Raw genomic sequence first — 22,446 nt, forward strand, 5'->3', positions numbered from 1 at the left:
GGCTAAGTGTCAGAAACGCTCTTCTGACTGTAAAGCGCTATGGTACCAGGACCGATAGCGCTTTACACCGGGCACGGATCGGGAAAGCCGATAGTGCGCTGAATTCAGCGCACTGTCAGCTTTCCAGCAGTATATAGAACTGCCTGTGCCCAATCTGATGAAAGGTCCTCTTTAAACATTTTGTGTGGTTACATATCACATGCCGGCGTAACTTTCTTGCAGATGAACTACTGTACTTATAACTTACAAATGTTTTTTGCTTTTTTCAATATAGGGTAGAAATGGAAGCTGTCTAGACCTGCTATCTGAGAAACAGGTTCACGTTTTATAACATCTCCTTTAACAAATTCCAGATATTAAGAATAGATCAAGAAATTCTGTAAATAATACACAGTGTGGGGAGCGAGGCAGAAACAAATGATACCTGATTCCAGGTTAAACATTGGCATTTTCCATAAAAAGCACAGTTTTATGCCAAACTATTTCTATTGCATTCTTGTGATGCATTACATATTCGTCTCTCAAGCCTCTGTATCCTCTGTAACATAGATGCTATCCTCTTTCTTCTGTCCTGCAAGATCAGCACACTCAGATCCGGCTGCTGACTACAAGCTATTTTATCAGCTTTCCATCACAGCAGATTTACTGAATATGACGTCTACCTGTCCAGAGCATTATGTCACTTAGATCTTTGTCTATTAGGTGTGTGATAGAAAATCTAAACCCAGGTGAAAGTGAAAAATGCAGCTTTTGGTCACAAGTATGGCGCTCCATTTGCTTCAAAGGTTTTGATTTTGTGAAGAGCATCAATCTGGACATCATTGGGTGTCGTACATGAGGGAAACAGGGGGAGGGAAATATGGTCCAACTTGCACATATATAGTTCAATATTGCAAACAACTTTTCCATACGAGTGCAATACGTGCAAATCTTTTTGAATTTGAAAGACTATGAATTTAATGCATATGTAATGTGTCACATTTAGGTTTTTAAATTGTAACTTTGATCTCATCTACGTGTTTTTTTTTATATGTGTGATGTTGTGGGGAAAGCGGCTGGTGTTTTCACCAGTTTTGCTTCCTTTCCGTCTAGTTGATTTAGTCTATATATAATGGGCATACATTCTTTTTACATCCAGCTATGACTAAGGAAGCACCTATTCCGAAGCGCGTCAGATAGTTTTGATGTTGCTCATTGCATAGAGCTTATTCTGTTCATCAACATAAAGCTCGTATTTTAATAATTTAATGAATTAAAAGTTAGTTTTATTCAGAAGAAAGGTGAATGACAGATTTTTTACACGTTTACGTTCATCATTGGGTGTCCACAGATGAAACAATGCTACAATGGAGATAACTGCACAGTGCTGACCTCAGCCCGCAGGGGCTTCTGGCACTATTTGTGCCCCCTATATTGTGCCTACTCCATGCATAGTCACCAAGGTCACTGATGTAGGAAGTTTTCAATTGCTGGAGAGGAGATACTGTAGACTGTACTTTAGACTTAAGTAGCAGTTTCACAAACACAACCCCTATAAGGGGATATGGAAGTAATAGTGACTACCCTTCTATGACCCAAGACACTAGCATACATTGGCTCTCACAGATTTCAATGACTTGTGCCCACCATAATGTCTACGCAGCAACTTTCCCCAGCACATTCAGCTATTTCTTGGGGTGAGAGAAGCTGGAATGACAAAATATCTGCAGCAGCTTCCATCTGATAAAGGACCGTCTTTGTGAGATTTGGTTTTCTACTTCATTGCACAGTGCAGTAAAAAAAAATGTTCCTTGCAGAAATTACATAAGGAGTCACAGACCAAACACTTTAAAGCAAATCTAGACCAGGAACATGTCCAAATGTGCAAGCTAGAGTCTGTGTGATAGGCAGGGAACTATTGTCAATGGTAAAACGATGGCGGGCACAATATAACAATAATATGCACAAGACACTTAGACACTAGGTTAGTGTTTAGGAGGAGAGCAGCGGTTTATCCCCTACAGCAGCATTGGCTTACATCCCTATGATCTTCAGAAACTACACAGCACTGAACACTACCTCCATTGTATACTGCTTATACTGGACCTAAGAGGGTGAGACAGGTTGGTACACATACAGTATGTGTAGCTGTACTTTTACATGTACATGCAAGTAAATAGTGTTTTATATCACGTGACTTCCCTATAGTAAATACTATGAAGAAAGTGACTCTTTCCTAGGCCCTGTAGGCATTTTAAACACAAACCACAACTTATATCCAAACCTACGTATATGTTTTACCTAACAAAGACACAGTATTATAGAATTGGCTATAGCCTAGGAAATGATATCATGTAGGTGTGACTGATCCCCCAGACATATTGTTCCAGTATGCCCATATGAATGGCATTTAGTATATGAGTAAAGTAAATGTGGGCTTCTGGTTTTGGGCTTTTTAGACATTAACAACATCTAGCTGTAGGTATGTGGCAATGGGTAGAAGGACCGAGCCACTAAATGTATTATGATCAAGGAACATACACACATTAGTTACTATATATATATATATATATATATATATATATATATATATATATTTACATACACAGTAAGAAAAACTACAAGTACGCAAATCCAAATGAATTGTATCTGAAATTTCCCCACTGTGGGACTATTAAAGGTTTATCTTATCTTATCTTATCTGCAGCCTCAGGAAGGATGTGCTTATAGGTCACAGTTCTCTGCCAATAAAAACTAATCCATTGACGATGAAACCAAGGGTTATAGTGGTAAGCTGAATGAATTTCATGTGAATACCGAAGACTCATTCATACAGCAAACAGGCCATGATGGGCAGCTTACGAGCCAAGTGCGTTTAATGATGGGTAGCATACGGTACGCCATAAATACTGCACCATTATCCAGGACAGACGCTGCTCTGTAGCAATGATTTAACACAGTAAATTGTATTCTGAGCAATAAGTGAATCAGAGAAGCAAAACATAGAGCGACGACATAGTGTCCAGGGTAAAATCATTGCCTGCATTACCATCCCACATATCAGATTTCATGCTCAGCTAGATTCTCAGGCACAGGCGTTCTCACACACTCACAAAGAAATGAGTGGCGGCGCATACTGCTTGTCATATTTCCATCCTGCTGGGAATAGTAAATGTTCAGTGAGAAGGAATACGTTGCCTCAGGGACCCCAAGTAAGGATCTTCACAATATGGGATAGTCTGCCTGAATGACCTCTTGGCTTCAATCATATTAGAGCGAAGTACGTTGCCTTTATCCTGTGAACTCCAGACTTGCTGATCAGTCACGTAAGCCACACACAATATAGAAGTATAGTTAGTTTAGTACTAGGCAAAAGCCTTAAATTTGGACACATATTTGATGCCCCAACAAATATAAATTAGTGGGTGCTGTTATGGTGTTTATCCATTGTCGCCACCCAAAGTGTCAATCACATACGTTGTAATGAAACGCTCCCCATAAATACCGCCATCCTTCTTTCAGATCATTACAGTGGGACACACTTTGCTTAGCACTGCAGCTAAAAACTATGGACACTATAAATTGGATTTATAACCTCATTATCTGGTATAGATTAGGGGTGGATTTCTTAGGAGTTTTGAAGACATTGCAAAGTATTTTAAGGAGTTGTCTCATGAAGACAGCTCTCTTCTGTGCTGACCAAGTCCTCAGGTCAACTGACTACAGGTCCAGGTCCTCTAACTCCTGGTGGTGAGCTGCTGCTTAGGGAAATGGTTCCTAAAATAACTCTAGAAGGGATCCACTAGAGAGAGTTCTGGATCATAGTAGTTGGCCTGTGATGTCCAATGATGCCCTTTAGGGCTAGTTCACACGGGGCAAGAGGGGGCGGATTTAAACGCCGAATTCACCGCAAAATCCGCCCCTTCACAATAGAGGTCTATGTAGACCGCTAGCGTTCTTTTTCCCGTGAGCGTTTTTTCCCACTCACAGAAAAATGAAGCGAACTGCCCTTTCTTCAGGCGGATTCCGCAGCTGATTCAGCTATGGCGTCCGCCTTGCGACACCACTCTCCGGACTAGGCCCATTCATTTGGGCATAATCCAGAGCAGAATGTGTTCACATGGAGCCCCGTGTGAACTCGCCCTTATGCCTCTCACGGTGTACTTATTCCTACTGACTTTGCCAAGTCAGAAGTAGGATACCAAAGGGTGTAAAGGTGCAGCCAAAATAATGATATCAGAAAGTCACCCTATTGAAATATAGAAAAGTTGTAGAATGCCCAGTCCTAGCTCCAGCCAGGTATGCCAGTCTGTGGAGGGGTCTGGAAGAATCTTCATTACATTCATAGAGGTGTTTGGCTTAACAATAACTGGAGGAATAAATAAAAAGCTCAGAAACAAGTCAGAAGCCATTACAACCTGACTTCTGGATCAATATCTCAATGCTTGCATTATTCTTAGTCCTCTGCTTATGCTTCAACATAACATCAGTCAGAGCTAGACAGGACCAAGCAAGTTCCCATCACAGAAACCCCCATCATGAATGTAAGAGAACACGCAGACATCACATCAATCTCATAACATACAACTAACATATTATGTCTGTTACATCTGTCTGTATACAGGTCTCCGTATACACCTACTCTGCACCTTCTACCTGCACATTTCTCCAATATACTCAATTCATGAGATTGGGGGAAAATAAATTTAGACATATTCTAGTCACATTCTTCAGTGGTAAGATCATGCCATAAAGGATTACCATCTACACCAATGTACTCTAAACCAATGTTATTTTTTCCCACCAGACAAAATTGGGCTCTGTAGAGTTTGTAGCAACATTTACAGTTTTTGCAAGCTCCAATGCTTGGTAACTCCCCCCGCTGCCTCAGTGCTACCACCTTGCGGGTTTCTCGCCTGTCTCTTTAACCTACCAATGATGATGTTTCAATGCAAACACTTGAACATTGCATCTATTCACTAGCTTCTGTAGACACCACTAAGTGTACTCATATTTGTAACTAAATGTCATCCCCGGAGATCAATATGCTGAGTTACACAGAGAACCGAACAAGAGGCAGTTTGGAATTGGTAAGGTAACCTACTTTGCTATTTAAGACCATTGTAAGCTTTCGGTAAAACATTTCAGTGGGTTGGGCAACCCCTTTAAAAACCGTCTTTCACCACCAATTCCAATTCTTAGCAGCTCCGCTGATTCAGGCAAAGTAGGAATTTTTTCTCTAGCCCCCACCATTCCTGAGAAATTTATGTTGATATTTTTCCCCAACATGCTATTTAGTCTCTATACTGTCAGGAGGGCAGTGTCAGACAGGAGCAGACAAGGGGGTGTGATTTTGAGCCCTGTCACTGGCCGTCTTTGATTGGAGCTCTGAATCACACCCCTGCCTGACACCACCCACCTGACATTACTGTGCTGAAATAGCACATTAGGCACCAAAACTCACCTGTGGCTCAGGAACATTAGAAGCTAGAGAGAAAATTCCAGCTGTGCTGAAGTAAGTGGAGCATGACCCCCCCATGAAGAGGTGCTGCAGTCTCTTCACTGTGCTAATGACAATATGTTCATTAGTCATATGGCACAGCAGCAGCTCAGTCCCATTCAAGTGAATGAGGCTAAGCTGCAATACCAAGCACAGTCCCTACACAATGTACTATACTAACCTGAAGCTGAGAATTTCTTATGATTTTTATCTTACACTTATAGGATTCTATCTGTATGTCTTATTTCCATAGATTGCATACCTACATGTAAACAAACCCAGCACCCCCTGCAACAAAGGTCCCCAAGGAAAGCACTCAGAGAAAACCCATATACAGTATCTCAAAGCATATTAATGCAGCTACACAGTCACGGGGGTACAGTGTTTCTTTACATGCCCCTGTTGTGTTTAGGAGATAGCTATATTACCCTTCATGCCTGTGACACATGTTGGTCAGAGAACCCTTGTGAAGAACTAAGGAACACCCAAGGAAGCTCAGCTGCTGAAGGAAGCGAGAGCAGTATCTGAGGTGGGAGAAAGGTCAATGTTCTCTGCCTTTGTTGTTATCCAGCACATGTTTACAGGCAAAACGACCTTCATGTTCATCAAGAAAATACCAAAGGGAAGGCAACAAGAAACCGAGCATTTTACCAGACAAGTTACTTGCAACTTATGAGTAGAATTTTTAAGATATATCCCATGCCTTGCTTTTCTTTACTACATATAAATCTGTTTGCCATCTAGAATGATTTTTATTATGACCCAAAGAGGAAGAGAATGTAATTCTTCCATAGGTTGAGCCATGACATTGAACTACCACCTGCCTCACTGGGCATACTGATATTCAACATGCTTGATCCTTCTTTCCAGTATAGCCCCTGTGAGAAGGTGACAGACAGAGTATTGGAATCATGTTATATCTCCCCCAGATTCCTGACATATGTATGGTCCAGTGCAGGTCTTTAGTAGGCCTCAACTCCAGGAGTGGGTCATACTATCATTACTGGGCCAGAAAAAGGCTGCAGATCCTACACTACAGTGCAGATCCATGGAGTGAGAGGAGGCAATATTGTGCTTGTTTTGTTCGTGTGGCTTGTAGTAAGAAGTTTTAGGGCGAGTTCACACAGAGTAAAGTGTGGCATGTATACGCCGCGTGAGATTTTGCGGGCCATATACACTCCCATTGATTTCAATGGGAGCCGGGATCGTATACGCGGCGCTATTTTGCGCCCGTGATTTTGCAGCCGCAAAACAGACACCCTGTGTGGTGTCTGTTCGGCTTCTGCACAATCATGCAGAGAGAAAAGTCCTGCAAGCAGCACTTTTCTTTCCACGTGTTTTGTTCGGAATTCAAACAGACCTCATTATAGTCTAAGAGGTCCGCTTTTTTTCCCCAGGTAATCGCTTTTCTATGCATATAGGTTTCCATTCAGGGGGTCCCCAAGCAGACTCCCCGAACGTAAACCCGAAAGCAGATGTGAACCGGGCCTCAGTTGATATGCTGGGTTCTGGTGACACACTCCCTTTAATTCTATTTTTGCTTCACCTTAATCTCAGTGTCCATAGACCAGTCTATCAATAAATTGAAATAATCTTTTATTAGGGTCACTTTAAGATGGTGTTACCACTACAGACATAGTAACACAATCATTGCCACCTATTTTGGGCCCCATTTCCATTAGTGCCATTTATATTGTTCAGCTAAAAGGCATAGTGTAGTCAGCAAGTGTCACATACGGCTTAGCTCACGTCACCATGAGTAATATTAATGGAAACACTGTCTGCACCATTTACTAAATTTGGCTCTCTAGTTCATTTACTGAAAAGCGTGTTCATCATCAAGAGTCCCTGTATACAAATAGTGATGATCACTACCCTGTATCATCTGCTGATGCCCCTGCCTCTCCATTCAGTATATACTGTATATCTGTAGTATATACTGTAAATTACTCACAATTTAGCAACTAATTGGTTCCGGGATGGTGAGAAATCAATCCATGACATAGATCAGACGCGTAAATGGATCGAGAACCATTATTACAGTAAAAGCATTGATGAAATAAAATCAATGTTCTTAAGAAATCATCATTAGAAGCGTGCGAATTATATTAACTAAACAACAATACAAGGAAATGGTTTCATTCATTCGTTGCAATACACCTCTAAACAACAAATAAAATATCTGTGACGTCTTCAAGATGCTTAAAGGGATAAGGTTTCTAAATTTAATGGTCTTTCCTTAGGACAGAATGGATGTTTAAAGTGCAATGTGTATTATACTGAAAGCAAAGGATAAAGCTGCCATAGAAAGCAAAGCCGTAAAAAAAATAAAATAAAATAAAATAAGATTTACAACAACAACAAAAAAAAAAAGCGGAGTGGTAAGGGGGCGTTCACACTACCGTCGGTGTCCGACATGCAGTGTCCGCTCAAAATCTGTCACGGACACTAGGAGCGGACACTAGCTGTGTCCGTGACACCTGTCATTCACTTGAATGGGCATCGGGTGCGTTCTTTTGCACTCCGTGCCCGTCCTTTCCTGTCCGCAAGTGAAGATGTCTGACTTCTCAAGCGGACAGAAAAACCCTGCATGCAGGGTTCTTCTGTCCACTTGAGAAGTCGGACATCTTCTCTTGCGGACAGGAAAGGACGGGCACGGAGTGCAAAAGAACGCACCCGATGCCCATTCAAGTGAATGACAGGTGTCACGGACACAGCTAGTGTCCGCTCCTAGTGTCCGTGACAGATTTTGAGCGGACACTAGGAGCGGACACTGCATGTCGGACACCGACGGTAGTGTGAACGCTCCCTTAAAGAGATAAATTAAATTGTGTAGTACAGACCAAAGCATTAATGTAGAGGCAGAAGTGGGGGAGCCTAGAGTCCCACTTCTCCAATAGTCTAAGAATGTCACTAGTAACTCCTAAAAACCCAGTGAAAGCTAAAAGGCACCGGCATCCCGTCATGGCATTCTGCTCTGGATTAGGCTCGAATGAATGGGCCTAATCGAGAGGGGGTCTTGCTCCGTGGATGTCACGGTTGAGTAAGGGGGGCGTTCACACTACCGTCGGTGTCCGACAGCTAGTGTCTGCTGCTAATGTCCGTGAAAAATCTTGTGCGGACATTAGCATTGGACACAAGCTGTGTCCATGACATACTGCATTGATTGAAGTGGACATCGGGTGCGTTCTTTTACTGTCCGTGGGAGTCCTTAAGTGTCCGTTGCCAAAGATGTCTGACTTTTCAAGCGGACAGAAAAACCCAACTTGTAGGTTTTTGCTGTCCGCTTGAAAAGTCGGACATCTTTGGGAACGGACACTTAAGGACACCCACGGACAGTAAAAGAACGCACCTGATGTCCATTAAAATCAATGCAAAATGTCACGGACACAGCTAGTGTCCGATGCTAATGTCCACACAAGATTTTTCACGGACATTAGCAGCGGACACTAGCTGTTGGACACAGACGGTAGTGTGAATGGTCCCTTAGCCGCAGAATCTGCAGGAAGAAGGGGCATGTCGCTTCTTTTTTCCGATACTAGCTAGCAGAAAAAAAGAAGCGAGCGGCTCCCATTAAAGTCAATCGGAGCTGTTTTTGGTAGCAGATTTTGAGGTGGATTCCGCATCAAAATCCGCTGCCAAAAAATTCAGTGTGAACTAGCCCTAAGTCTTCGACAACCCCTTGCACTTCCAGTTGCAATGGTAGTATATGAGGCTGCACAGAGACCCAGGAGGACTGGGTTCTGACAGCTGTCAGTCACAGTCGCAGCACCTTACAGATTGCAATGTCACCATTATTAGTATTGTGACATTGCTTTTTATGTCACCTGACTACATTCTGCTCTTATCCGCTCTTCAAGAGATCTCCCGTGCACCTACCATACTCTACAATTCACTACCAAGACACATAAGACTGACCCCCACAATCACAGGCTTCCAGAAGGCCCTGAAGACTCATCTCTTCAGGAAGGCCTACAACCTCCAATAACCGTACTGGCACCATATAACCATCCGAACAGCTTCTACCCCCACCTATTGTCTCTATCTCCCCTTTTCTCATAGACTGTATGTCCTTGCGGGCAGGGCTCTCTATCCCGCTGTGTCAGTTGGTCACTATTAATATTATATTTGTTTTGTGTACTGTATGTAAACCGTCAAATGTACAGCCCCATGGAATCAATGGTGCTCGAAAAATAAATTAAAAAATGATGCCATATAGCTCTAATACATATGTGCAGGTGTAGGTCTCTGAAAAGTAACCAGTTTTCATCTGTAACTTTGTTCCATAAATGTTTTTCTTACACACCCATGTATGACCGATCCTGAATACCAATAAACTGTAGAGTATGTGAATGAATCTGGAAAAGTTAGAAATCCAAGGGTGGAGCAATATAAGCAGCCTTGTGCCCAGCTGCCTTCACACATACTTTCTGCCAGGTCCTAGTTTACTGAAAAAAGTCTGAAATACTTCTCATCCGGCCACTTGCAAATGAATGCTTTACCAGAATCAGAAGTGGTCAAGCAGTTATGTATATAGTAGCTCAGAAAACTGTACATCTCAATAGTAATAATTCCCATTTAACCCCTTCTATCCCTAGCACATTGTTTATCTCAGCACATCTTATCAATGAATTACAAGCCATAGGCTGAGGCCTCACGTAGCATAAATATCGCGATTTGGTGATTTGTACCTACAAAGTGGAAGAAAACTATGCAGACTTTCTGTGAAAAGTACTGCAGAAAAAACACAACGCGTTTCTGACAAGGTTTTTGCCCGCAGCGCTTTTTGGCTACAGCTCGCTACGTGGGGCCTTAGTTTTAGGGTATGCCATCTAAAACTGCAATAAATGAAAAGTACCCCAAAATAATAAAATACAAAGAAATTGAAAATAATTTAGATAACATCAAATCATTACTAAGAAGACTACAGTCTTCCAGTTGTCCATTAATAATTGTGAAAGATAAAATCCTGGACACAGGACTTCTATGTCTGGCAAAATGACACTGAAACGGAAGCCAAATGGACCCCATTATAGGCAAGTGGATCTTTTGGAACCATTGGCTTCCCTCATTTTAAACATCCGGTGCACCCATTATTTTTGTTGTTCTGTTCCTATAATGGAGCAGAACAAGAGAAGCCAAAGCACCCATATGAACATATATTCTATGGATATATTCACATGCAGCAGATTTGTTGCAGGACTTTTGGTGGCAGTTTATCACCCCATTGATAAAAGGAATGGGCATGTTGAAATCTAACCTTTCTCCACCCCGACTTCTGCCATTGTGGAGGTAAAAATCATCAGGTTCGGCTAACATACATCCAATATCCGTGAAAAGCCATGGACAATGCAGATAGTAGTTGCCTCAAACCAAGGCAAAAGATTAGGCATAGAACTGATTAAGTTGACCACACACACATTAGATTTTCAACTAAAGCCATCCATTTAGACAGGAACAGACAATCATCTAATGTACATGGGGGAAATGAGGATCTTTTTGTTCCCTGCCACCCCTCTCTCATGTACTACCCATACACTGCTCAATCCAACCAAGCATGCATTGGGCAATATGGAGACAGAGCTCTTATGTGAATGATAGCCAGGATTTCCTTCCTACTGTATGATGAGTGGCCACAAGGTGGACACTTTAATACAAATATGTATTTCCGTGCATGGCGTACTCAAGTTTTACATAACAAGAGAAAGAAATGGCGTACAGCACATCATTCCAGTGATAATATTCTACAAATAATATACTTCTCATGATAATGTGACATGCCAAGTCTTGTAAAAGAAAAATAGACATGTACATGATTTCCGATATCAAGACCCGTGTTCCCTTCCATGGACATGTTATGCATTCCATTGTTAGATTTGGGTATGTTATTCATTCCACATTGATGCTCAGCACATAACTATGGTCTGTTCATACTCAACAGATAAGGAGCGGAGTACAATAAGGAAATTCTACGTGTGACAAATCTTCATAGAGAGGTAATGAGCAACTTAAGAATGGATGTCCCCTGTTTGGAGGTCAGAGGATCAGAAGAACGACCTTTTAAGTTTCCTTTAGGTACAAACAGAGACTGTTCATTTGATCCATATGCAGATGGATGGATCAGAAGAACAGACATTATGTTGACAATGTGAAGGTATTCTCGCAGACACTTGGAGCCATAATAGAGCAGACCATGATAAATAACCAGACTTGAGATAGCACTTTCTAGAACACAGTGACCTAAAATTATACTTTTTACAAAGTTATCTTGAATGAAGCCTGTTATATTGTAAGTGCAGTCTTATCTATCGACAGCATGATACAGAGCAGAGGAGCTGAGCAGATTAATACATAGTTTTGCAGGAAAATTTTCAGTGTAAACTTGTATTTTATTCATTTAAATCCCTACTTCCAGTGGGCGGTCCTATTCAGTGATTGGCAGCTATGTATAAAGATTCATTTAGGGATGGCTGTCAATCACTGATAGCTCCGCCCACTGGACTCTCAATCTTTACAAATAGTGGGGATTTGAATAAATGCATTAATAAATGACAGGTTATAATGAGCCTTTTCCATACAACTATACATCAGTTTACTCAGCTCCACCTGCTCTATAACATGCTGACTGCAGATGAAACAGTCCCTTTAAACGTACAATGTTTCAGGAGGTCATACAATGCTTCTTCCCATTTATTAGTCAATATACAAAATATAGGCATTCTGCAGAGTCAGCGCAGACTAAGCCGACAGCTATCAGTGACAGCGGCTACAGGACCGCTATACAAACCATGTAGTCCAACATTCAATAACCTTAAGCAGCTCAGTTTAGACAATGTGACTATGTTTACCAAACCAATGACCCAGGTTAGTTTCAGTCCACCCTAAGAAATCAAGACCTTTGGCTATCCTCAGACCCTGGAGCCTTATATGTTCAGGCAGTCCATTTTAACCATGAGTACATTATAACATTTGATGTCTGTTCTATAAGTCTGTGTATAAAAGGAAGAATTCGCTACGATGATGGTGTGGAGGGTCTGGTGTTACACATGGCCATATTCACTTTTTCGTATAACTCACTGCAGCAATCATTCAGGAGTATGATAAGTAACCATGAGGCTCCCCAGCAATACTTGTAATGGGGGCCAATTCTAACATAACACCTTAAGCCGCAAGTTCAGAACTTGAAATGTGTACAATTATTTTAGTCTCCTTTAAATACAGGGATAATACACACATTGATTTTACATTACAGGTAATGCACATAGTGATTTCACAGTATTGCAATAATGTATACAGTGATATTACAGTACAGGAAAAATACACAATAATGTCACAGTACAGGGATAGTGCACAGTGGATTTTACAGTATAGATAATGTATACAGTGATAATGCACACAGAGATATTACAATACAGGAATAATGCACACAGTAATGTCGCAGTACAAAAATAATGCACTCAATGATGTCACAGTACATTGATGTCACTGGACCAGGATGATGCACAGAGTGATATAGTGCAGGAATAATGCACACAGTACAGGGGTAAAATAAGGGAACAGAATGATATGGTACAATACAGGGTATGGTACAATACAGGGATAACACACACGCAATGATTTCACAGTATGGAGATAATGCACATAGTGATGGCATAGTACAACATTCACAGTGATGTCATAGTACAGACACAATGTACACAGTGTTATTACAGTGAAAAAGATAATGCCCACCTTGACATCATAGCACAGGGATAATACATGCACAAAAAGATCACGGTGTACACTGAGACACTTTATGGAGGTAACAATTATAATGCATGCAGGCATTATGATGTCCCAGTAAAATAATAGAGGAGCAGTCAGTTTTACACATCACTTTCCATCATCCATAGCCATCAGTAATTGCACCCAGGGGCTCAGTACAAATGGGCACCTTTAGTTGTTTGCCCCCATAGCAGCAGCTATGTCTGCTACCCTGATAGTTACACCCATGTAGTCATTTCTGTATAAATAAGTTTACAGACTAGATCTATCAGATCAGGAAAGGATCTGATCTGGTAACAAAACTTCCAATTCAATCATTGGTGCAATTGTATGTCTGGAAGAAATTACATTGTGCTGGATTCATTTTTGCATGGATGGAAATGGTTTTACAGTAGATGGAAAAATCATCCCAGTCCTGTTAGTAAACCATCACAGCATTCAGATAATAATTAACCTAGCAAATAGTATATATTATAGGGGCAGCATACATTGCTTGCATTCTTTTTATAGGCATTACCCTACAAACAGCATTGATCACCTATCTACAGGTCAGGTAATAAACATATGATCATTGAGGGGTCCAACCTCTGGAACCCCCGCAATCCTGAGACCAGAGGTCCCTGGGCTACCTGCCAGTATGGAGTGGTAGTGCCCGTGCAGGACCACTGCTCTATTCACTTCTATGGCACTGATAGAGACAGAGCTACACCAGTCCCATTGAAATGAATGGAGCATACAGTACAGCTACAGGTACATGCAAACTACTGGACCATTAATGTGGGGGACTTGAGGGTCCCCAACACAGGATAAATTTTGTGCTGTAAATGTGATTTTCCAATCTGTCCATGATTTCTGATTAAATTGTCCAAAAAAAACCCAACAAAAAACAAATGACAAATCAGATTAGCAACCCAATGCCCACACTATGCCAAGCAATAAGGATCCGAGGCTGGTAAATTTATTGTGTGGCATAGGCAGGGTGATGTACTCACCAGTTTATGGGCTCCGGTCTCAGCTGCTTGTGCAGGGCTACAGAAAATCCAAATAGGCTGCCCTTGTCCCCATCCTTGACCAGAGTGTGTGTGACATCCAGATTAAAGCCCCTGACTAGGTGCCCAGACATGAGATGGCACAAGGTGATGAGCGCTGCCCATGGTGCAGGCATGCTGCAGACTTTAAAAAAATAGTCCAAAAAATGTAATAGGATATGTACTCCCATATAACCATCAATAAACCCGTCAGGAAAGGGAGCCTGGGGTACTGGAATCACCACATACCAAATTAGAAAATCGACTCCGGCACTCCAAAAATTAAAAAATTAAAAAAGAATTTTATTATAACATCTTAAAAATGTAAATAATCATGCGGCAATGTATGAAAATGGAAGAGGCATCACATTTCAGTTAACACCGGAACATTTCAGTCCAAGATAAGACCTTCATCAGCAGGATGTCTGTAAGAAATGACAAGAAAATCACTCAAGATGTCATATACTATACAATATCCCATAAGTAGATCCATATAGAAATGGCAGAAAAATAATACGGACAGACAATAATAGATGAAAATAAATTCAATGTATAATAACACAACTATATCCATATATCGTAAAGGAAGAAGGTCAAAAATGATCCATTCAGTAGTAAATAAAGTGTCTCTAGAATATACAGATTATAGGAAACATGCACTGGTATATAACCCCAGAATCACTATAAAATACTAAATATATAACTAAATATTCCCGGTAGTAAATGAGTTGAGAGACAGCAGAGAACAATATGAAGCATCGTATAGAGTTGTCAAGACAAAATGAGACTAAAGGCGCATGTTTAACCTCACCAAGGTCTGCACACGGGATCATTCAGCTGCCGACTGAAGCTCACTGCACACAGGGAGTCTTATATACTGCAGTGGGACACACCCACCAGTGTCACATGACCTCCTTGTACTAGAGATCACGACACTGGAGGTCTGAGCAGGTGCAGTGGTCAATTTTATGTGTAGATCGCTATTGTAGTGTTCTGGGCTTAATGGTTAGTACCACAAGCATCAGCATGCCTTTAAGTAATATTTATACACCCAGCAAAAAAGGGAAGGGGATGCAGCTTGCTATCAGATCAGTACGAGTGAGAAGTTATTAGTCTAATGCATATTAATCCAGCCCGACATATAGGACAGATATGATCAATAATACCAACCTGTCTTACCGAATGTTAGCGAAGTGGAAATCAGCCAAACAATGACCCAATTCCATTGTAAAGATACGAGTATATTAATCTAATCGTAGTATTAATTAATCTAATCGTAGTATTAATCTAAAGTTATATCATACTGTCTATGTATAAATAAGGTCTCAAGATCTGGTGTATAATGAGAATACAATTTAGTTTAATAGTTTTTATATCCACAGCTATGCAGAACAAAGCCCTATACGCTCACGTGCAAATCTCATCAGAAAATTATACTGTATCATATTCACAGTTTAGACCACCAGGTGCCAAAGTGCATAATGTACAAATCCAATATGATCTGTGCTGTTTCAACGTTCTGATCCTGTCTCTTCCCCTATGGAGCAAGGGAACCTGGTCCAACACCTGGAATCTCAACTGTGAAGGGGCATGTCTCATCCTAACCAAGTGATCAGGTACCAGAAGACTAGTCCTCTCACACCTAACATCTGATTTGTGCTTTGATATGTGCTCTCACACATGTTGGGTAGTCTCCCCATAATATGCGAGACCGCATGAGCACTTCAACAGGTAAACAATGTAAGAGGAAGTGCAGGTAAAACTTAACTGCAAACAGGGAAAAGTGCCCCTTTTAGGAGTCTGTAAAAATGTCTGACATAACTGTTTAGTAAGGGGGCAAATGTCTGCACGGACTAGCTTATCCCTAATGTTTTTACCTCGTTTAAAACGGGGCATAGGGGGGCTTTGAAATTCAATAATAGCGGGGTAAGCCTTAGTTGAAAGAGGCCAATGTTTACCCAACATTTGATGTACCTTGGATATCACCGGATGCATGTCATACGAGGCAATTTCTCCCTATGTTTTGGAGAGTCAGATGAACTATCAGAGAACATCAACTCTTTTTGTACCAGTGACAAATGATAGCCCCTAGCGGAAAATTTCACTAGCATCTCAGACGATTTAGTTTTACAAACGATAGGATCAGATACAATTCTACATACATACAGGTCTACATACAGCTAAACAGATGTAGCTGTGACCTCAGAAGTGAGGATTTCACTGACCTAGGATGGCAACTTGAGAAATGTAAAAGTCTGTTTCTATCATTGGGTATACAATATAAATCAAAGGACAAGATCCCATCATTGTTCAATCTAACCAATGTATCTAGAAAACTAATCTCTGTAGTACTCATATGCATCATAAAAGAGAGGTCAGGTGTCATGTTATCTAGGTAGTCATAGAATTCTTGAAGAAGGGAAACGAGGCCCCCCATATGCAAAAAATGTCATCTATATAGTGATACCAAGAAATCACATAGCTAGTAAACTACGCTATATGAATGGAATAAGATTCAAGATTGCAACCCTAAGACAGTCTAACCCTAAGAAATTGTCGTCTAATCCAACCTTTAAAATAGCAAAGAGGATCACAGACACTTTAAATAACTATCTACAATTGGGTGTTATAGACACCAAGACCAAAACTTTTTTGAGCAAAGAACTTCAGGTAATACTGTTTTTTCTGTCTTACCGAAATTTCACAAAAACGTGCATAAACCTCAAGGTTGGCCAATTGTGGCCTCGAAAGAATCTGTCCTTACATCTTTACTTTTTACTTTACTTTGATAAGATTCTGTCTCCTCTTGATCCTTTTTATTAGAAACCTCAGGTTTTCTGAGCAAAACTAATGAGGTGGGAATTTCGCCGAACAACTGTACCCTGGTTACCATGGATGTAAATAAGATAAGATAAGATAATCCTTTAATAGTCCCACCTTGGGGAAATTTCAGCGTGTTACAGCAGCATAGTAATACAGATACAGGATAATACAGAGTAATATGTTACAGACGTAGACACAGATAAGCTGAGAAGAGAAGATATACTAGGAGTCCATGGCAGCTAAGGAAAAACAGAAGAGAAAGAGGAAGACCTCATGGTCATCCTCATAATCATTAGTTCTCTGTGCGGAGAGCTCTTCGTTTGGTCTGATGTAGATTATACAGCCTGGTCGCGGTTGGAAGGAAGGACCTGCGATAGCGCTCCTTCTCACACTTGGGGTGAAGCAGACGGTCGCTTACAGTGCTGCCAAGTCCCATCAGGGTCCCATACATGGGGTGGGATTTGTTCTCCCGCATGGAGGTCACCACAGACAGTATCCTTCTGTCACCCACCACCTGTACTGGGTCCAAGGGGCTCCCCAGGACAGAGCTGGCCCTCCTGATCAGCCTGTCAAGTCTATTTCTGTCCCTGGTTGATATACTGCTTCCCCAGCAGGCCACACCGAAAAAGATGGCTGAGGCAACCACAGAGTTGAAGAAGGCCCTAAGAAGTGTCCCCTGGACTCCGAAGGCCCTCAGCCTCCTGAGCAGGTAGAGTCTGCTGTGGCCCTTTCTGTGCAGCGCCTCCAGGTGATCAGCCCAGTCTAGTTTATTATTGAGGAGCACGCCCAGGTACTTATAGGTCCTGACTATCTCAATACATGTTCCTTGGATCTCCACCGGGGTCGGAGCACCTCTCCGTTTACTAAAGTCCACCACCATCTCCTTGGTCTTCCCAGCATTAATCCTGAGCTGGTTCTGCTGGCACCATTCAACAAAATCCCGGTTTAAGTCTCTGTATTCCCTATCATCGCCATCAGTGATAAGGCCGACTATAGCAGAGTCATCGGAGTACTTCTGTAAGTAACAGCTGGATGAGTTGTGCCTGAAGTCAGCAGTGTACAGTGTGAAGAGGAATGGGGCAAGAACTGTACCTTGAGGTGCCCCCGTACTACAGATCACAGTGTCAGACACACAGTCCTGGGCTCTCACATACTGAGGGCGGTTTGTCAGGTAGTCTAGGATCCAGTTGGACAGGTGATGGTCCACACCACCAAGGTTCAGCTTCTCCCTCAGTAGCCCTGGCTGAATGGTGTTGAACGCACTGGAGAAATCAAAGAACATTATTCTCACAGTGTTCCCGGGTTTCTCCAGGTGAGAGAGAGCTCTGTGAAGAAGGTGGATGATGGCGTCATCTACCCCAATGCCTGGCCGGTAGGCAAACTGGAGGGGGTCCAGAGCGGAGCTCACTAGGGGGCGTAGGTGTGTCAGGACCAGTCTCTCTAGGACCTTCATTAGGTGTGATGTCAGTGCTACAGGTCGGTAGTCATTGTAGCCCATCGGGTTGGGTTTCTTTGGGACTGGTACCACGCAAGATGTTTTCCACAGTTGAGGTACCACCCCCAGCTTCAGGCTCATATTGTACATGTGCGTTATAATACCACACAGCTGGTCACTGCACATTTTAAGAACTCTTGCGCTTATACCATCAGGTCCCCCTGCTTTGTTCGCTCTAATGTTCTTCATTTCCTTACACACTTGAGACTCCTGCAGGATCAGATAGTCAGATTGCAGTTGACCGCAGGTCGGTGGGGGTTGGGTCTTGGTGTGTGAGGGGAGGGCGGTTGGCTGACATGCTGGTGGAGGGAGCATTTGCTTGGAGTCGAATCTATTGAAGAATAGATTAAGCTCGTTAAGCCACAATTGGAGCCACAGAACATCTTCTCCGTACTTATTCTTCTGCTTATTTTGGAAGATATTTTTTTTCCTTTTTAGGGATCTGTTTCATGTACAGCAGAGAGGAATTGCTATGGGGTTGAACATGGCCTCCCATATGCAGATGCCTTTATAGCTCAATTCGAGGAGTCATTTACTAGGTATATGATTGCTTGGTATCACTATATAGATGAAATTTTTTTACATATGGGGGGCCCCATTTCCCTTCTTCAAGAATTGCCTCATATGATATGCATTGATACATACCATTCGGTGGTACCCAAGGTACACCAAATCAAACATTGGCCTATTTTAACTAAGACTTACACACTTTTCCCTTTTTGTAGTGCCATCATTGTACTAGTATAATCAAAGGAGACAGTGTTCAACACCCATACACTGGAAGATCTATTGCAGTTAAGGTTTATGTTACCTTCCTCTTACGTTGTTTACCTGTTGAAGTGCCTGTGCGGTCGATTGGATATTAGGTGTGAGAGGACTGTTCTTCCCATATCTGATCACTTGGTTAGGATGAGACATGCCCTTTCACAATTGAGATTCCAGGTGTTGGATCATGTCTCTTGCCCCGTAGGGGAGAGTACAGGATCCAAACTTTGAAACAGCGCAAATCATATTGGATTACATTACGCTCTTTGGCACCAGGCGGCCTAAACCGTGAATGTGATGTTTATTTTCTGATAGGATTGCCATTTAGAGCATATGGGGCTTTGTTCTGCATAGCTGTGGATATAAAGAATATTAATCTAAGTTGTATTTTCATTTTATATCATATCTTAAGACCATATTTATACATAGACGGTATGATATAACTTTAATTGAACATTATCTTTAGAATTGAATTGGGTCATTGTTTGGTTGATTTCCACTTTGTTAACATCTAGTAAGACTACTGATCTTACTGATCTGATAGCAAGCTGCATCCTCTTACCTTGTTATGCTTCATGGGTGTTTAAATATAATTTAAAGGCATGCTGAGACTTGTAGTGCTAACTGGCGGGTCTCTTCTAAAGTTGTGCTAAAGCTGCTGATTGGCCTCAGCAGCCCTCAGGAGAGGACCCGTGATGTCACAGGTAATGACTGTACATTCAGGGCCTTTGTTGATTGGCCTCAGTGGTCACGTGATATGGATATATGGATATAGTTGTGTTATTATACTTTGACTTTATTTTGATCTCTCATTATTGTCTGTACATGTATTATTTTGTCATTTGCTATTTGTGTCATTTATGTATGGATCTAGTTATGAGATATTGTATAGAATATGACATATTGAGTTATTTTTATGGTAAATATTGTCATCTGTTACAGACATCCTGCTGATGAAGGTCTTATCTTGGGCTGAAATGTTCCAGTGTTAACTTACATGTGATGCCTCATCAATTTTGATATATTTTTATATATATGTTATAATAAAATTCTTTTTAATTATTTTAAAATTTTTGGAGTGCCGCAGTTGATCATCTAATTTGATATCTGCTGCAGACTGTATGCCGGCTGCAGAGGAGATACACTGGGTAAACCAGAGCGGGGCTTCCCCTCCTGCCAGCTGAGCAGGTAGCCAGGTCATTTGGACAGCTGTGCCCACTGCTGTCACCCAGGTGGCACACACAGATAAGTCAGTGAGGAGGCTGAGAGTTGGCAGAACGCGGTGCACAGACTGGACAAGACCCCAGCTATCAGACACAGAGGTGGGCTGGACTAGGGAGCAGGTGGATGAGGATACTGGAGCTGCCTCATACCATGCTGCTGCTACTAATACTGCAGATGATGTCAACATGACATAGCCTGATGTCACATGGTATTACTTACACCTGCAGCAGTGAGGTCATGCCTGGCTAACTGCATGATTCAGCTCAATGACTTGCTATCTGCAGTCAGCTGGTTTTGGCAGCATATGTAGAATAATACTGATCCATTGCCCTCAGGGAATGTGAGGACACTCCACCAAATAAAAGGAGATTTCAATGGGTTATTAAGGAGTATAAATAGCCTTTAGAAGAATATGGAGTAAGGCTAAGGTGACACTCTGATTTTTTTAATTCAACAAGTTTTATTGATTTTTCAAAGAAATTTTATGGGGATACAGAAACAAGAAAAGGGTAGGGATACAGGAAATTCAAACAACTGTAGTCTAGAAGCAGACATCAGCATAATAGCAACCTGACCAGACGGTTTACATGTGTAAATCTGATTCTGTAACTGCCGTAATATCAAGGTGTGTGCTAGGTAGATGGTAAGAGGGGTGATAAGGACAGGTGAGGAACGTAAAAAGGGGGGGGGGGGAGAGGGATCAGGTGTAACAGAGGGTACAGCCAGTATCCAACCAGTCATTGAGTCCTTCGCAACGTAGCCATTTGTTATTGCTTTGGAAGGTTCCACTATACGAGGTAGCGCAGCCTCTGAGATGCAACAGGTCCAAAGGAAGAGTAATCAAGACTTCAGCCATGGGGCCCAGGTTGTGCGGAACTTTTCAATTCGTCTCTCGGACCAGGCGACTAGCTCTTCGAAGCGTGCAAGCTCTTGAACTTTGAGTAATTTGGCCGCCGATAGTAATTGAGTGGTTAACTCATCCTTGCGTGGGGAGTAGGTCTCATTTGGCAAGGCTAAGAATAAGACTTCAGGAGTGAGATCTAGAGGTTTCGATGTAATCCTCTGGATGCGTTCTTTGACACTCTTCCAGAAGGGGACGGTAAGAGGGCAAGTCCACCATATGTGGAAATAAGTCCCTACTTGTGTGAAACATCGCCAACAGGTGTTATCACTTGAGAGACCCCTGTGGTGAAGGTGACACTCTGATTTTAACTACGATTCCAGTTGCTGGTTGCCTTGCAACTCCGTCACTCATGTTAGTAAAAGGTGTTATATTGCAACCTAAGATTGCCGCAACTTCTAGTCGCAGAAAAAAATGAAAACATGTTTAACATGACACAGAAGTCATTGCATTCTCGAGGCTACAATACAACTCAAGTCACATGTGTAAGTTGTAGCCTAAGGGTGCATTCACACTTCGGATACGCTGACTGATTCTGAATGTTAAAACACGTTCAGAATCAGTGCGTATAAAGCAGATCCCATTCATTTCAATGGGAGCCGGCATACGAGCGCTCCCCATTGAAATGAATGGGCTGCTTTTTTCTCTATGGGCCCCTTCACACAACGTAAGCGCTTGGCTCATTCCGAGCCGTACATGTGAGCGCTTCTAAACACTTCCCATTCACTTCAATGAGAGCGCTCATAGAGTAGTGGTGGACTATACCATAGAGCCTGTAACATCCCTGGGCACCCTCCTATAACTAAGGCTGGGGAATTGGACAGTTTACCCCCATTTGGAAACTACCATTACTTCTGTTCCACTTGCATAATAAACTGTTACCTGTTCACTGATCTCTGGACTCCTGAGTCATGCCTGCTTTACCATCAGGGCCCTTCGAACCAACATCACACCACCTCAGAGAGGA

The 22,446-nt window shown here is 41.9% G+C and overlaps 1 protein-coding gene across 4 annotated transcripts in view; it reads right to left on the minus strand.

Annotated features, from left to right (window-relative positions):
* The window catches only part of ITGA7 (integrin subunit alpha 7), a 129,293-nt gene extending 114,184 nt beyond the window's left edge, over positions 1-15,109 (minus strand). For all 4 annotated transcript variants that reach the window (XM_075265558.1, XM_075265556.1, XM_075265560.1 and 1 more), the window contains exons 1-2: positions 15,083-15,109; positions 14,236-14,696 (exon numbers count right to left, since the gene is read on the minus strand). In XM_075265558.1, the coding sequence (XP_075121659.1) occupies positions 14,236-14,462 (227 nt within the window). In that variant the 5' untranslated portion in view covers positions 14,463-14,696; positions 15,083-15,109. The remainder of the gene's footprint in view (positions 1-14,235; positions 14,697-15,082) is intronic.
* Between the last annotated feature and the right edge of the window lie 7,337 nt (positions 15,110-22,446).

This window comes from Leptodactylus fuscus, chromosome 2 (genome assembly GCF_031893055.1).
Source record: "Leptodactylus fuscus isolate aLepFus1 chromosome 2, aLepFus1.hap2, whole genome shotgun sequence".
In the NCBI taxonomy this organism is placed as follows: domain Eukaryota; kingdom Metazoa; phylum Chordata; class Amphibia; order Anura; family Leptodactylidae; genus Leptodactylus; species Leptodactylus fuscus.